The 18,313-nt window shown below is 40.7% G+C and overlaps 1 protein-coding gene across 1 annotated transcript in view; it reads left to right on the plus strand.

Annotated features, from left to right (window-relative positions):
- Nucleotides 1-18,313, plus strand: part of FMN2 (formin 2) — a 359,646-nt gene that overhangs the window by 97,014 nt on the left and 244,319 nt on the right. Inside the window, exons 6-7 of the mRNA XM_047705078.1 lie at nucleotides 12,948-14,701; nucleotides 16,301-16,445. Coding sequence (XP_047561034.1) covers nucleotides 12,948-14,701; nucleotides 16,301-16,445 — 1,899 coding nt within the window. The remainder of the gene's footprint in view (nucleotides 1-12,947; nucleotides 14,702-16,300; nucleotides 16,446-18,313) is intronic.

The raw sequence follows: 18,313 nt of genomic DNA on the forward strand, positions 1-18,313 counted from the left end.
TGATATACAAAATGTGTGCTCATCAGCTGTTTAAGTTATGGCTAAGGCTTCCACTCTATAGGTAGTTAAGTTTAGGGGGAGTCAAAAGTAATACACGGATATTTGACTGTGTGCTTCTAACTCCCATGCTGATCAGGGGTTAACTGTACATATACAATTGTGTTTTGAAGCATTTTTCCTAAAACAGCTCGCACCTTTCTAATGCAAATGGACTAGATGAAAGATCAAGAATAAATAAATAAGATTTGCTCTTTAGAAATTCAAGCTTTGGGTAAGAATTGATAATATCAGGTGGTTGAAGGTTGAGTCTCTCTGCACTTATGGTTTTTATTAATTGTGAAGAGCCACGTCTATTACAAAGTATTACTTTATTACAAAGTTCGCTACAAGTATTACTATTAAAATAGTAATTTTTTATTAAAGAAAAGAATAAAATAAAAAGAAATTAAACAGCATCAGTGCTCTTACCCCATATGTTGTATTGTTCATATGCAGATAAATTCTCAAAGGTCAGCAAAATGCTTATGACTTGAGATAACCAGCAAAATCCTATCTCAGTCCAATTTTAACCTCCTTTGAAATTGGCTTACACACTTTTCTCTTAGGATCCTGCTCTGATCACCTCCTGGGTCCCCCTTGATGCCTAATTTGATTGCAAACTTATTTGAGGAATTAAATATTCTTTCCCACTGGTTCTCCTTACAGTGTCTGTTATAGTGCTCTTCATGAAATAACCACTCAGCACAATTTATTATTCGTTTCAGAAGCATCTTTAGTTGGGGACAAATCAAGGAAACAGATGGGAGGTGGCCTAGTTGATGGTGATTGAGGGGTTACTCACATGTGTCTTGGCATCGGAAAGTTTAGAGAATAAAAGAATTATCGGTCAGATCAAAAGAAAGGTGTGGGGTGAATTAATTCTGAAAGGATAATGATGAAGACTTTTAAAAACAAGAAGCCACTTTTTTGTTGGAACATATCACACATATCAAAAGGTTGGAAAAAACTGTTTAATGTGAGTTCCTTCTAAACTAAGGCAAAAAGCAATATGAGTTTCCATGGTTATTAAAAACCTATAAAATGATGATTTACAAGACAAGTAAACAACTAAAATATAAACCAGGGTAAGAAAAATAGGGGTTAAATGAGAGCAGGAGAGAGATGGCTGAGGGGAGAAAACACGAGTCAGTCTGGTCATCCTTGAAGTTTACCTCAGACTGGTCATTCTTAGATGTTTCACAAACACTTTGACCCAGTGAGTCGGGGGCGTGGGGCAGGGTGAGAGGTGGTTGGGAAGGGTAGAGATGCAGATACAGTACATTCTGGTGAAGGTGCTGACATTGAAAATGGGTAACATTTGGGCAAGGTATTTACCAGAATATGTTCAGGGGAAAAAATTTTTTTTTTTTCTGGAAAATATATTTTCATTTTATGGAAAGCCCCATCTAGCTCAGAGAAAAATGTAGACATTTTAACTCCAGAAATAAAGAGAAAAACTGTTCTGTTAATTTTAAGAATGAAAAGAAGTTAGCATCTGGAGAACAGTTAAAATTTGAGATGAGAATGTGAGGAAAGAATTACGTTTTGTTTTCTCTTACTAGGGCTGGGAGGTGGAATGATTATAGCTTTGCTCTGTTGAGTGTTAAGATGGTGTAAACCTCATTTGTGCTAGACGGCATTGTTGATGTCCTGTAGAGAATGACAAACAGCTCGAGCAACTAGAAGAGCTGAGCCGATAAAAGTTCCTAACGTACAAAGGGGGCTTACCCTTTATTGGACATCTGTTGAAGTGCTGTGTTCAAGGTGTTTGTGGCAGGTACTGAGGGAAATACACATGGTTATGAGGTCCCAGGTGTCTCCATATACAGGACATGATTTGTTAGATGTCACATGATTCTGCTGAGGCATTTAGTATAATATTGTTTTGCAGAACTTAAGGGGAAAAAGAGGAATATTGCTGAGTTATAATTAAGGACAACTTCTAAGAAAGGGTGCAGCTTGGATCAGGACTTCAGAGTGATCATTTTTGGACAGGTGGAGGGAAGGAGACTGAGACTTTCAGATGAGAAAAGAGAAAAAAGGCACAAGAGTGAAAGTGAATGTGGCATTTTGGCTGGGGGTTTGGGGAAGGACAGGGCAGGCACAGTCATCCCGGTGACCAGGTGATGTTAAGAAATGGCTCAGTTTATTCCTCTGGCGACTGGGCTGCTTTCCATCTCCCTGGCCTCTGCCCAGGGCCGGTCTTATCTGGATCGCTGGGATAGTCCCCAGGAAGGCTCTGTATTTCCTCTCTTAATCCCCTCTAATCTTTCCTCCACAATGCCTTGAGTCATCTTTCTAAAATCCAGATTTACTTATGTCTGATATCTGCTAAGGCTCATTTAATGACTGTTCCTAGCACTTGAGAAAGAAAATTCAGACTCCTGAGTCTGACATGGAGGCTTTTCCTTGCCATCCTCCGTCTTCAGCCTTCCCACCCACCATTTCCTACATTTGGTTTGTTCCAGCCTTGAAAAAATGCCCCAGTTTTCTGAAAAATAACCTAAGATTGGGATCCTTCATATCTCTCTTTTTGTATGTTTCTTTCATACTCCTACCCTTACCCCCTTTAAAAATCTAGTTAATTCCTGTTTATTAATCTAAATTCATGTTAAATTTTACTTCCATTTAGACACTTTCCCTAAGACTTCAATCTGGAGAGTCCTTTTGGCATCCCTACCCTGGGACCCCTATACTTACTTACTTTCCCATAATGGTTGCATTTTGCATGTCTCATAGACATGAGCTCCTTATAACCGAGACTGTCCTTATTTTCTTTGTCCTTTCTGTATCGAACAGAGTACCAGACATGTTTTAGGAGCTCAGAAAATATCTGATGAATGGCTAATTAGTAGGAGGCCACACTGATTAGAGCAGAGGGTGCTTCCTGGGGAGTGGTAGAAAATTTGCCTCTATTCCTCCATGGTGATTGAGGATGTGGGCTTTGGACCAGTTTCCCTGGGCATAAATACCGCGTATTCTTTTAACTGGCAAATCTGAGCATAGTATCTTACCCTCTGTGCCTTAGTTCTCTCATCTATAAAGTTTTATCATAAGGCGTTTCATGAGATTTAAATGCCTTAATTTAAGCGCATAGATTTAAGTGCATTAATTTATGTGTTCCTGGCACATAGTAGGCTCTCAAAATGTTAGCTGTTACTAGTATTGTTGTTATATCTGGTTTGGAAAGTCGCTTTCATAGTTTAGTTGATCCTCATTATTCATAGGTGCTGTATTTGCAGAATACATAGCCATGGTATTTGTGGCTGGCAGATCAGTCCTCACAGGCCTTCATGTTCATCTGGAGACATGAGCAAAGTGGGAAGCCACTTGAGTTGCCCTACGTGCCGTCTGCCGGCCGAGGGGGAACGAGGTGACACTCTGCCTTCTCGTTTCAGCTCATACTATGAACAGATACCTTCTTGCAATCCATGTGGTGCCATATTCCTTGCCTCTCTGTGCTTCCAGTTGGTCTCACTGTCGACAGGGCCCCGTGGGCGTGGTGCGGCCGGGGTGGCTGGCGCTCCCTCGGGCTGGAGAGTGTGACCATGCACCCGTTAGTTACGCTTCATTCAGACGGGAGGTACAGTGCTCTTGTGTGAGTACAAAGGCAAGAAAACCCACAATATATATTATGAGAAGTGACTTTAAACAGAAACGTAGAGAAAACAAGGCTATGTATTTATCAGTTGACGAAAATGTCGTGGCCAAAGGCTCGTAGGAACCAAACTCTGCATTTTCCTTAGGATCTATGGCTGAGCGTTCACTAATTAATTATTCGCTCCCCAGAGTGTAACAACTGTGAATAATGATCTTTGACTGTATCAGTGTGACCCTCACAGTAGTAGGGCAGGGTAGGTAATAGGATATCTACTCTCTATAAGCTATGAAGACCTTATGAATCAAGTAGGGGATTTAAAATGTCTTATGCTTAGCATATCAGCATAAGAGGCATAAGTTTTTGAGCAAGAAAGCACACGAGTTGGTATTTTAAGGTACAATTACCTGGTGCGAGAATGTAGAATTAATGGGAGGAGGGAAAGGAGAGCCAGGAAGGAGGACCAGGTATTAAACTCTCCATGTATCCCTTCGGTCAGGTAAGGAGAACCTTACTAATGTGCTAATGTGCCGATCTGCTGAAAGGGAAGGCAGCAGCCTGGGGTTGGAATAATAGTTAGCCAAAGGTAGCACCATAACTAGGGTAGGCATGGACTGTAGTTCTCAAAGTGTGGTCCTTGGACCAGCAGCGTTAGCATTCCTTGGGAACTGATTAGAAAAGAAAATTCCCAGGCCCTGCTCCAGACCTACGGAACTGGAAACTCTGAGGGTCAGAACTAGCAATTTGTGTCTTCAAAAGTCCTCCTTGTGATTCTGGTACACATTATGAGCCCAGAGCATTAGAAAAAGTGATGGAAGGATGTTAGTATGCCTAGGCAAACTGCAAGGCAGGGAGCTAATATTTCTTTGGAAATAAATGCATTATACATTTAAGGAAAATGTAGTGGAATCAAAAAGCGATGATAGCTAAGCCGTCGCAGTTTGGAAGTGAAGTATTGATGGGACAGGAAAACTAGGAAATAATCATAGAGAGATGAAGACTAAACACATAAAAATTGGTGTCCTCTCCCAACGTACATAGAGAGGATAGTAGGCTAAGGACAAAGTCTTCAGTTACTGTAGGTTCGTCTATCGAACCTACAGTAACTATACCCCAAAGTGTACAGTAACTACACCCCAAAAAAAGTCCAAAGGAGGGAACAGAGTAAAAGAAATGGGAAGGAGAAGGTATAAAATTAGAAGAACAGGAGGGATTACTGGGACAGCAGTTGCAGGAGAACGGCGAGGTTGAAAGGCAGCTTTCTGGCTAACGTTTCTAATCCATCCCATTTGACGTCCTCCAAGCTTTGCTTTTTATGAAGTCTTTGATGTTGGAGATTAGTTGGGTGTGAAGGAAGGAAAGTTTTCTTGACTGTTTCTTACTCTTTTTTTCCTGACCCTCTTTCCCAAACACATTACTTCTGCTTTGGTTTTGGGAATAATGGTGTTGACTTTCCATCGATCAGATTGTTATCAACTATAGCAATAAAGAGATGTTGAAAGGAATACAGCCAGTTATGAGTTCTAACGAATCCCTCTCCCTCACATTTGTCATCCCTGCAATGAAGGGATGGGAAGAGATTCCAGTTTGACACTATGATAATTTCACTAGATCATCTTTTCATTGTGAGGGTCCCAGAGGTGCTATCTGGGCTCTCTGTGTGTGTGAAGCTCTTCTTTTCCACAATATGTTCTGCTTTAAGAAGACCTAGGTAAGTTATTTTCTACTTACCGTATGTTCTGATGTTACCTCCTTTCTTGAAATTCCTTTTCAAACTTGAAATTGTTGGTACTTTATTTTTATCCAAAATCTTTCTATTTAAAATCTGGATTTCCTTTCCTGTAGAATCATGTGTAGCTTGTCTTGGCTTATGGTAAATCTGGAATGCCCCTGGTTTGTTCAAAACCCTTATATTAGAATGGTGTTTAGAATTCAGATCATGACAAATAGAGAATTTATATGCTTCTGTGAAGAGTAGGATTTATATTTTACAGATGTCTAGAGGTATCCTAACTTGGCAATAACATGGCCTTAGAATTTAGCAGAACTTGGAAATCTGAATATGATAGAAAATAAATTTCATATCTCATATTAACACTTACAGAATAAATTATCACATTGTTAACTGACCAATAATCTTTTTATATTCCAGGCTCTGAAAATATCTTGCTTACATTATAAACATCGTAAAGTTTCAAAGACAAAGCAAATTAACTTTTCAGCAAAAGCTTTAGTTGAGTATATCTTGGCTTCCTTTTTGACAGTTTTAGCCTTAATGTTACATTAATGTTTCTTTTTCTGGGAATCAGATAATCTTGTAATTCGAAAAAAATTTTGGTGAACATTTTATTTTTTCATGGAAACTTGTATTTTGTGATATGCAAGTGTTCAAACAATTTATAAAACTAACTGTCACCACCCACATATAAGATTATACAGGAATAGAAGAATTTTGGCTGATGTATTGTATATAATTGTTCAGCCAAAGTGGATGGCGGACTTTACTACTTATAATGATTTAGGGGATTGAAGTAATACTTTAAAATACAAATAATCTCAACATTGGTAATATATAAGGTATATTAGATACTGTTTTGAATAACTAAAATAGATTTGTTATCTTTCTTCCGTTTATAGGTCTATACCCATTATTTGGATTGTGCGCAAAATTATAAAGATTACTTTTTTCCTACTCTCCTTTTAAAAATTTTGTTTATTTTAACTTTTAATAGTGAGAACCATTAGTGTTGGGTAAACGGTCGCGCAATTACTGGAAATGCCGTCTTTTTTTTTTAAAAAGTGCAGAAGTCTAGAGATAATAGAAAGTACGTTTTAGCACTGTCAAATCCTTTGAGGATCTGATAGGCCTGTATCTAGTTATACCCGTGAGGAGAAGATTAAGTACCAGGCACAGGACACAAGGAACAGGCCCTCAACTTAACGGCTTTCCATGGACCACAGTGCGCCTGACAGGCTCTTGAGATTAAATCTGAGTTTGTGGGTGGGCCCTGAGAGGACTTTTGTTCAAATGGCCAGAAAATAGACAGTATTTTTTTCTTGATAATAACCATTATTTACCATGGGAATTTCTTTAATAATCTTTGAAAAAAATGGAAAACTATAACCCAAATAGAAACCAACCCTTCACTGCTTATAGGCAACACAGCCTTCACCAAATAGCTCTACAGAGCGTCTCAGGCGATGGAATCGGTGGTACCCTGGGAGCAGCCAGCCCTTCCCGGATAAGGAAGGTCAGATAAGATTCTTTGAAGACTCTCCGCTCAATTCAAAACCAAAAATCTTACGTACATTTGGCTACTCTGTAGGAATAGATGGCTGACCTTATTTTATGGATTAATCAGTGAAAGCCTGAGCTTAAGTTAAGGTGAGCTTAACTTCTGTTTCCTGCAATGGAAAAGGAGGGCGGTAACACTGACTTGGGCTGGGATTTTGAAGGTAGAGATAGGGTCATAGAGGGGAATCAGGATTTCAGCAAATTGGTGTTTTGTTCTCTCTACATTGGGATTAATGTGAGAAGCAGGTAGTCTCTCACTCCAACTTTTTCCCACGTCCTTTAACTATAATAATTATCTCTACAAAACCGTTCCCTCCACAAATGTCAGCCTTCCGTCTTTGCCAGCTGTTGACTCTCTGTAAAGTTGTTGACTTCACCACCTTCCTGGCACCTCACGGCTCTCTCTGCCATATCCACTGCAAAGTCAGTTTTGAAGTTTTGTTCTCCTGTTTCCTCTGTCCCTTCCCTGTTCTGGTTCTTGCTGTATTTTACATTTGAAAACCTGTGAAGCGTAGGGAGTGTGTCACTCCCTTATTTTCTCATCTTTTTCTTATCTGAGTGCCCTCAGTGATCACTTTGTTTAAAAAATAAATTAAAAAAAAAAAAGAAAAACAAGTAAGATATGTAATAGAACAATATACTCTAATAAATTGACCACTTGTAAAATTAGGTCCAACCCCAGATCTATCCCCCCCTTAACCTGGGCCATCTGTTACTATCTACCATGCTTTAGTTGTGGGAGCATCCGTTCATGTCACTGTTCGTGGATGTTTTAACCACATGATGCAAATAGAGTGGAAGGTGAGATGAAGGTGTAGAATTTCCTGAAGTCAGGGAAGGTGGTTCACATGAAAAGTGATGGATCAGTGAGTACCTGATGGAGTTAGTTGATTTGGTAAAGACGATCGCCGACGTACATCTATGTTTGAAGAGATAAGTTTGCATATCAGAGGATTGTCAGAGGTCACTGGGGAAAAGGATGAATTTCTGCAATGCTATAAAAAAATGACTGTCTTTTCATGAAAGATGTCCTATGTTGTGATATTATATACATCTGCCAAGAAGTTTGTGCTGTAGAAAATTAACACTTAAATCATCTTAATTCTAACAATTTGTTCATGCTTACCATTAGGAGAAAAAAATTGTTTTAGAAATAAGGATATAATTGCTTTATTTATTTATTTATTTAAGGAAGAGAGGGTCTTTTTTTCCTACCACTAAAAAAAACCCCACTTTTATTTGCATTTATTTTATGCTGAATTTAATTATATGCTGTAAGGTTTTGTTTCCTTATTTTCTTCTGGGATATCTTTTTTCTGCCCACCGCCCCCCCCCCCCCCCCCCCCCGTGCAATTTACTCTTCTTTTAGAAACAACTTTTTATTTTTCAGTAAAGATCATCTCAGTGTGGCAGTGGGAGCTCATGTATGGGTTACTCTGTGAGCTCCGCAAATCTGGCCGTATGTGTCTGGGGACTTTTGTTTACGTGGATGTGCTCTGTGACCAGGTAATCTACATCTAAACCCTTAAGTTCGGCATTACTGTCTGCATTTTTAATCATGTGCAGCAAAAATTCAGCCTTCTTTTTTGGGTCACTGACCCTGTGTCCGGTTCTGCTCTTTGGCCGGGGCACACTTACTTGTTGTACCATTGTAACTATGGAATGGCACCCATTGCTTCTGTAAAGTGACATCTTCCAGATACTTAGTGGCTTTTCCCATATGTATACCCTGGGTGGTTTCAATAATGTTCTTAAAGTGAACAAGAAAATTTGAACTTCTTGATTTGCATGATGTTGTAGGATCTTCTGGGTCAAGTGAGTAGTGTAACCATTTTTAGAGATCACTTCAAGGTGTTTACAGGAGGAACCTTGTCCCTCCATATTCTATTCTGGAAAAAAAATATATATATATATATACACATACATACATACATATATATAAAATTTATTTATTTATCCTCTCCCCCGCCCGAGGTCATATCTGCAAATTTTCCTGCTCACTAACATGTATTTGTAACTCCAAAATCAATACTGCAGTTGCTTTCATGGTCATTCCCAGACACCCACAGAGGAGCAAAACACTTGAGTCGTTTGACACGTACGCTCCCAGTGGAGATGAAGCGAGGTGACACTCTGCCTACTTATTTCAATTCTCATCTTATAACCGAGGGTCCTTTTCATGTCTTGTTTAGTGCCATGTTGTTTGCATTTTTGTGCTTTTTGTTGGCAGTTTTGCTGTTGAAAATGGCTCCCAAGGGGCTGTGTGGACATGCTGTCTATGTGACAGCATACTAGATATATTAAACAGGGTTTACAACATAAAGTTAACTTTTTCATGAAAAGGTTAGAAAGTTTGAAAGCAGGGCACGTGTGTGGCTTACTCATTAAGCATCTGCCTTCGGGTCAGGTCATGATCCCACGGTCCTGGGATCGAGCCCCTACATCAGGCTCCCTGCTTGGGCGGAAGCCTGCTTCTCTCTCTCCCACTCCCCCTGCTTGTGTTCCTTCTCTTGCTGTCTCTCTCTCTCTCTGTCAAATAGATAAATAAAATCTTAAAAAAAAAAGTTTGAAAGATCCACTTCTAGGCTGAAACTTTTCAGAGGGATCATATACAACTGGTATACCAGGGAAGCTAAAGCCGTTGAGGCTACCATTGGAAACTGGAGAGCGGACTGTGGAATGTTGTTCCAGAGCAGCTTCCACTGGCAGGTCTTGATCGCTAGCAGAACATTTAGGGGCACTGGAGCATGGCTCCTCTCTCATTCTACTGTCTAAATCTCAGTGCACCTGCATCTAATTGGAGGAATGTAATTGCAAGGGGGCCTGTAAATGTAGTTTCTCTTCTGCACATAGAAGGAGAGGGAGCTGGAGATTGGGAAAGTCAATCCACAGTAACTGCCAAATTGTCTTGATTCCATTTAAAAAGTCTTTTTCTGGTATATCATGTTTAATGGGATTTTTAAAAACCTTTTTCCTGTTGGCTGTATAAGTAATTAGAAAGGCTGAAAATCTCAGGAATCTTTCCAGTCACTGGTACTATGACCTTCTATGATCATTGGCTTTGAGTGCTATGTTGGACTAGTTGGCTTGTAAATGTGGGAGCATAAATCCATGTAGAAAGAAATGTAGACGTTGCTATTGTGCTAGGGTGTTATGATTTAGGATTAATTCCTCCTTTTCCTTCTCCTTCATGTCCTTTTGTATTGCTTTCATTATATTCCTTCCCCAGATTAGCGAAATTTTCAGCTATGATTTCCTCAAGTAAATTTTCTGCTCCCTCTTTTCTCTCTTCATCTTCTGGGACTTCTATGATACAAATGTCATTACATTTGATGGGGTCACTGAGTTCCCTACATCTGTTCTTGTGTTCCATAATTCTTCTTTTTCTTTTCTTCAGCTTCATTATTTTCCATTATTTTGTCTTCTATATCACTTATTCATTCCTTTGCTTATTCTATCCTTGGGTTCATTACATTCAGTCTGTTTGGAATATTAGTTATTTCATTTTTCATTTCTGACTGATTGTTTTTTAACTCATCTCTATGGTAAATGTTTCCCTGAAGTCTTCCATGCTTTTCTCAAGCCCAGTGAATATCCTTATGATTGTTGTTTAAAGTCTCCACTAAGTATATTACTTCTATCTGTTTCAGTTAGATCTCTAGCCATGACCTTATCTTGTTGTTTCATTTGGGATGAATTCCTCCATTTGGCATATTGTCTAAGTTTCTCTGTCTTCTTCTCCTCTGTGTTAGGAAAGCCTATTATGTTTCCTGTTCCTGAGAGTAATGGCCTTATGAAGGAGAGGTCATATAGTGCTTTCATTATATTCAAATCTATGATGAACAAGAGCTGGCCTCAGTAATTTAAGAAATGAGTTTAGAAAATTGTTCCAGAATTTACCTCTTGTGTGCCTTTCATCACCTAATCTTTTTACTTTGAAGGTTACGCCAGAGAAATGAAAATAATCTATACATTTTACTAATCTAGGGTAAGGAAGAAGTACTGAATAATTATATGTTGTATTGGGATTAATTTGGGAGCAGTCTTTTGGCTTCTGGTTTGTTCTATAATTACTAGCATCTTAATTGGAGAGTGGAGTGAAGTACAGTAGTCAAAAAAGATACTGGTCATTATAGGTTGTTGTTTTTTTTTGTTTTTGTTTTTGTTTTTTTTACCATGGACTATTTAGAAAATATACTATGCTTTGTAATACTTTAGTTTTTTGTGTAGACATTGATGACAAATAACAAAAAAGTATCTAAATACATATATGAATATCTATTTTACAAGTAAATACCAAGTGCCTTTCAAATTTTTGACTAACTGTTTAAAGTGAATTACATTCCTTTATTAGTTGAAAAGCAAATTAGTTTCCTTTTCACTTTTCTTCCATAGTAAGGGCCATGCAGCATTATATGACAATAGGGAAATAGAGTACCTCATGTAAGGAGCATACCTCTGAATTTACAAGTCTCTGTACTTCTCAAAAAGCATCATAACTGATCTAAAGCAAGTTAAATGTTATAGTAAGAGAGAGAGTTTCCAGGGAAAAAGTAATAGGGGTTAGTATTAAAACTACTAAGTTTATAGATTCTTTACTCCCTATGGGAAGGATGGGGGACTAGCTCTGAAGATTTTTAACAAATACACACGTAGCACCAAAAATACTTCATTTATAGTAAGTATTGTAAATATATTTACAGAAAGAACATTTCTGTCTTGTTCATCTGCAGTTTTTCCATTGCAGGTGGGTTATGTAGGTATTTGTTTTGGATTTAATAAAGGGGAAATAAAAATTTTATTTTTTATTTTGCGGAGAGTTTTCTTGGATCCCCTAACCTTTGGTAAGCCAGATATACGTTTAGTTTTACACTTAACATAATTTTGGTATTATTTCTTAAATTATTCTTTCATTATTTCTTATTATTTCTTATATTCTTCCAAGAGCAGATCTGGATTGGCAGCTTTAGGCTCCTGTGTGGGGAAGGTAATAGATGTGTGTGTCTGTGGACTATGGCTCTTTCTGGAGGCCCCTATTGGGTTAATCTATGGAAAGCCCTGGGACACTCTGGAGAAATAGCTCTCAGTAGGAGAACTCTCCCACATTGTCCCTGCCTTGTATTCCAGCCTTGAATGAGGAAATCCAGGTCTGCCTGACCCCAGCCAGAGTTTGTCCTCCCATCTCTTTTACCTTCTCCTATTCCTTTTTTCCTACTTTTTTTTTTCCTCATCCATGGCTTATTCCTCTCTTCTCATCTTGTTCATCTGTTATTCATATTTAATTTACCCATTGGGCTTCCCCCTTTTTGGACGCCAAAGCATTCTATTTTTCTTAAAGGATGTCTGGTTGATTCTGTGCCTTGGGAAAGGAAGGCACCATTTAGAGGTGACCCATACATAGGCACAGTTGTTATCAGATGTCTTTATAAATTGTGCAGAGTCACAGGTATCACTTTCTGAAGTGCCTTCGGTAAAAGATTAAAATGGCAGTAGACGTGATGTAAGTGAAATGATACATATGCATACGGATATCGAAGCTATTTCAAATAATCTTATTGGAGATTTCTTTCAGTGACTACCTTTAAAAAGTAGTGAGAACTTTTTAAAAAACTAAGGATTTAAAATGCCTTTTGGGAGTATGTTAAGAGCAAGTGTTACTGGGCAGGTATGAGAGGAGGCTGTCTTGGAAATAAATTGGTTTGTCATTCAGAATTTTTTTCTCCTGTTCTCAGTGGTCTGCTAATCTTCAGTGATACCATTTAAAGATGAGACAAACAAAGACCTTTGGACTTTATGGTAATGCGTGTAAAGCATTTTGAAGTCAAAGGGTGGAGAAGAAGGGATACATAGAAATACTAATAGCAACTTTCTACAGAGGGATCTTTCGGAAGTATTACAACAAATGTATTTGGCAAATATATATACAAACAAATATATTTGGCAAGTTTTAACATTATTTTAATGTTTTTTTATCCTTATTTTCTCTTAACTACACTTAACTTTGTTGCCCCTCAGGAAGTTCTTGACATGAAGTCTGAAGGACAAGCAACTGTCATTCAGCAGCTGGAACAGACCATCGAGGATCTGAGGACCAAGATAGCCGCACTGGAGAAGCAGTACCCTGCCCTGGATGTGGACGTGGCCAGTGGCCATCACGGGGCTCAGAACGGATTGGCACCCTTAGAAGGTGTCTGTCTTGAAGCTCTCAGGTTAGGAGAAAAGGATGTACGGCATGAAAGGATTTTACAGGCAAAGTCCATCCAGACGTCCCCGACGGAAGAGGGTGGGAGACCAACACTGCCTCCTGTTTATGCACTACCGGAGTGTCCTCCCTGCCCCCCAGGGCCTGAACATGGAGACTCAGCTCTGCCCTCTTCACCTTCTGGACCTCAGACAAAGTTCTGCTCAGAGATCTCTCTGATTGTGTCTCCAAGGCGAATATCAGTACAGCTTGACACACATCAACCCACCTTGCCTCCACCACCTCTGTCCCTTCCCTGGTCTGACAATCAAAGACAGGCCGGGTCACAACCTTCCCATCCTTCTCTTCATACTGAGTTTGAAACCAGCCAGCAACACTCTGTTTTCTCTTCCTTTGAAAACAGCCATAGCATCCAACCCTCACCACCTCTGCCTTGTATAGAGTCTTCTGGCTCCATGCCTGGAGTGGGCATGATGCTCCACCCACCTCCCCCTCTCCCTGGCACAACAGGGCCTGCTCCTCCCAGTACAGCCATCCCCCCGCCTCCTCCTCTGCCTGGTACAGAAATGCTACCACCTCCTCCTCCCCCTTTGCCTGGTGTGGGAATACCTCCTCCCCCTCCTCTTCCTGTAGTGGGGATACCTCCTCCCCCTCCTTTGCCGGGTGAGGGAATACCTCCTCCTCCTCCCCTGCCAGGTGAAGGAATACCTCCTCCCCCTCCTTTGCCAGGTGAGGGAATACCTCCTCCCCCTCCTTTGCCAGGTGAGGGAATACCTCCTCCCCCTCCCCTTCCTGGAGTGGGGATACCCCCTCCCCCGCCTCTTCCCGGAGTGGGGATACCCCCTCCCCCGCCTCTTCCCGGAGTGGGGATACCCCCTCCCCCGCCTCTTCCCGGAGTGGGGATACCCCCTCCCCCGCCTCTTCCCGGAGTGGGGATACCCCCTCCCCCGCCTCTTCCCGGAGTGGGGATACCCCCTCCCCCGCCACTTCCCGGAGTGGGGATACCCCCTCCCCCGCCTCTTCCCGGAGTGGGGATACCCCCTCCCCCGCCTCTTCCCGGAGTGGGGATACCCCCTCCCCCGCCTCTTCCCGGAGTGGGGATACCCCCTCCCCCGCCTCTTCCCGGAGTGGGGATACCCCCTCCCCCGCCTCTTCCCGGAGTGGGAATACCTCCTCCCCCTCCCCTACCAGGTGAAGGAATACCTCCTCCCCCACCTCTTTCCCAAATGGGAATACCTCCTCCCCCTCCTTTGCCTGGACTTGGGATTCCTCCACCTCCTCCTCTGCCAGGTATGGGGATCGCATCTGTTCCAGCTCCCCCTGCCACTTCTGGGACAGGCATTCCCCCACCCCCTCTTCTTCCTGGATCAGGCCCTCCCCTACCCCCTCAAGCTGGAAGTAGCACTTTATCAGCACCACAAGTGTGTGGCTTTCTTCCTCCTCCGTTGCCAGCTGGCTTGTTTGGATTGGGGCTCAACCAAGACAGAGGGAGTAGGAAGCAGCCAGTAGAGCCTTGTCGGCCCATGAAGCCTCTGTATTGGACGAGAATTCAACTTCATAGTAAAAGGTAACATGAATTGGCGCTCATCTGTGCACAGTTTGTCAATACGAGGGAACATTTGCCTTTAAAACTCTTGGGGAAATTACAATTTAATGTATTTTTAAGTACTGTTCTGAAACTTGTCTTTAAAGTATCCATTATTTAAAATTTTAGACTTTTCTCCAGAAGTATCAGAGTATAAGACAAATGACATATGTATATCAGTGTATAAGATGTAGGTATCTGTATAGTTACTCATCAATCTTGGAAAAATGGAGGGGTGTATTTTTCTTAGCCTGCATGCTCTATTGTCTGGTTCCAGAACATCACTCTGAAAAATAGCTTGTAAATATAAATCAGATCCTCAAGATGGACTTTTTTGCATTTTTTGAAGGCACAGTCTCGTTTTACTATTCCATTTTATTTGCAGTAGTCTTTCTCTTCCAAGATGGGCTACACAAAAAGACACATATCCGCATGCCATGTGTGAAATAATTGAGTTTTGAGAATTTCCTGGCATTGCTGTAGATAATCGGTGACGCACTGTCAAGTCATAAAATCATACTTGGGAATGACATTTATAAAAGAATACTTCCCACCAGGTAGGCTGGTGCCATCCTTATCCAGGTATCATCCGTAGCTGATGTCCCCTGATCCCTGGGACAGTGCTGTGACACATGGCTGAGGAATATGCCAGCAGGGGACAGAATGTGCTCTTTAAACTTCCCTGGGCTTCCTTGTTCTAACTTTTCATGATTCTTTGAATTTTTTTTTTTTTTTATATGATGTGGCATGCATTTAGACTGGGACATTTACCAGGCCTCCTCCTCCTCTGTTACATTAATTTTCTCTTCACCCAAATCACATCAGGGGAGAAGAGTCTGTAGTTTGATTACTTTTAACTTTGCAGCTCATTTTTGTGTAATTGATGTATCACTGATATACACTGATACATCATTTCAAACCATGCTCCAAACTCATTTTATCCAGATACTTTTATGAAGTTGTTTTATTTTGTTGTTCCTTTGCTTTGGAAAAAAAAATGCAATAGGTCTTCTCTTTTTAGGTGGTATGATATGAACCTGCAGTCTGAAGTCAGATAAAATTGCGGTGAAGGAAGGTGGTAGAGAGAGGGAGGATGCCACCTTGGATTATAAAATAATTCCTTTTTTAAACCCATGCATACTCCACCAAGCTGATGAGTCAAGTTGAAATTGTGAGATATCCAACATTTCCTGCCATTATAGCTTATACTGAGGGGTTTTTTCTTCTACCTTTTTATACAGTGACTTGATAACTAAGAATTCCTGGCAATTATTTTTTTTCTAGACAAAGGTTTCATTCTGTATGGATGGTATTTTAACTTTCTCAACAAGTTGATAAAATGAGTGGCAGTCTTAAAAAAAAAAAAAGGTATTCTTTCCTCCTGTCGTCTTCCTCTTGCCCTCTTTGCCTCCTTTTGCCTGTCTTCCCTTCCTGCTATCCTTCCTTCCTCCCTGACTTCCTCTCATCCTCTGTTACTCTCTTGCCCTTCTTTCCTTCTGTTCTTCGTTTTTGTGTATGCTCATGATGATGTCTTCGCGTTCGGTTGGACGGCGGTCTCATTGGTCTTCTGCTTAACTTCAGAGACACCAGTGCTTCACTTATTTGGGAAAAAATTGAAGAGCCATCCATAGATTGTCATGAATTTGAGGAATTATTTTCTAAAACTGCTGTGAAGGAGAGGAAAAAACCTATTTCTGACACCATCGCGAAGGCCAAGGGTAAACAAGTGAGTACTGGTGTGTTCCCTGAAATTGGACAGTATTTTAGGGTTAGTATGAACTTTCACTAGAAGAAAGAATGGGGCGCCTGGGTGGCTCAGTGGGTTAAGCAGCTGCCTTCGGCTCGGGTCATGATCCCAGAGTCCTGGGATCGAGTCCTGCATCTGGCTCCCTGCTCTATGGGGAGCCTGTTTCCTTCTGTCCCTCTTCCACTTCTCTGCTTGTTCCCCTCTCTCTCTCTCTGACAAATTAGTTAATTAGTTAATTCATTTAAAGAATGGAATTGTTTGTTTTCTGGGCTGTGTAACCTCCATAGTCCTTAATCAGATAGTAGAGCTTAGAATTTGAGGACATGTGGTTAAGTAAGACTATCCCAAATTGAACAAAAAATAATTGTCTCTACTAAGTGATAATGTCCTGATGATTTTATTTGTAGCCTCATGATACCTATTTCCAAAATTTTAGCTCTTGCTTGTTTGTAGAATTAGTTGTCTAGAATAAACTGTCAATTGATTGAAATTCATCTGAGAACTAGTATGGATGGAAAGAAAGGTAAAAGTGGGCAAATGAAAATAAGAAGTTTAGTCCGTTGTAATCTGTAATTTGTTTGGTATTTTGGGGAATTGGACAACCTTAGAATCCAGCTAAATAATCACACTGTACTTGACGTATGGAAGAGTCTTATATCAAGTAACAACATCTCTGTTCTGTGTTAGGTCAAAGGATCTATCTTGGGACACCTGAGTTAGAAAAAGATTAGTGCGTTTGGAGAAAAACATTTCCAAGCAACATTTCCCAACTGATCCCACCCAGCGGACTTGATCATGAAATGATATTGTATATTTCTCAAGGGGGTCCCTCAGGAACCATTGCACAATAATGAGTTCCAGATAGAAGTATTACTCTTGGTATCCACCCCTGAAATGGGGGAGTGGCTGACTTTCTTAATTTTGCCGGGTAGGTGAAAAAGTGCATGGAGGCAAGAGAGTGGCGGGCAGCTCAGTCTTGGGGGACAGTGAGAGAGACAAATGAGACTGCAGGTTCCCAGTGTTCTCCTGGACTGTTCTCCCAGATGAGTGGCAACCAATGGAATTTTTGCCTCTGACTTGGAAGTTGTAGCTAGAGTGTGACCCAGAGTTGTTCCCATTAATACTTGTTTTAGAGCAGACAATTCCCATTACATGGATACTGCCAGATCTAGCCCGGGAAGGATGGATTTGAATGGCACAGCTAGACTCCTTGAGCCCCTTGTTGAGCGGATGTGTAGGCCACTCCAGGCATTTCTACTGTTCTGAAAATGATGCAAGCCTAAACAGTACGCAGTCGAATTTTTCAGAATTTTTTATTCTAGTAAACTTGGCATCTGGTGACCTTAGGTCAGGGACTATGGTAAATTAGTACCTGGCATATTGTGGGCACTGACTAAAATTTTGTTTAAAAGTAAACCCTCTGAGGGAGGAGGACCTTATAAATATCGGTGACTATGCCTAGTAATGATTAAAGACCAGAAAATCCTTCATCTTGTAGTAATCAGTACGGCCAAGGTGGCAGTGCTCAGGGGAATAAAGGTAAATGGAAAGCTACATTTTCTCTGGCAGAGATAAATATAAAAAAAAAAAAATTTTTCAGAGTACATTTGCATCTGGCACACTTAGTCTGGATCCTGCCTCTTCTCATGGACTCTGTCAGAAGTGGGAAAACTGGGCAAGGCATAGGGACAGAGAGGACATATCAAGGCCAGTGAAGCAGCCAGGATTGTCACTTGACAAATGGACAGATGTGACATAGGATGTCTCTTATCTAGGGATGAAATGATCAGAAAGGCAAATGATGCCTTCCTCATCCTCCTTCACTTTCTGTTGAGTGAACGCCTAAG

Source organism: Lutra lutra, chromosome 15 (genome assembly GCF_902655055.1).
Source record: "Lutra lutra chromosome 15, mLutLut1.2, whole genome shotgun sequence".
In the NCBI taxonomy this organism is placed as follows: Eukaryota; Metazoa; Chordata; class Mammalia; order Carnivora; family Mustelidae; genus Lutra; species Lutra lutra.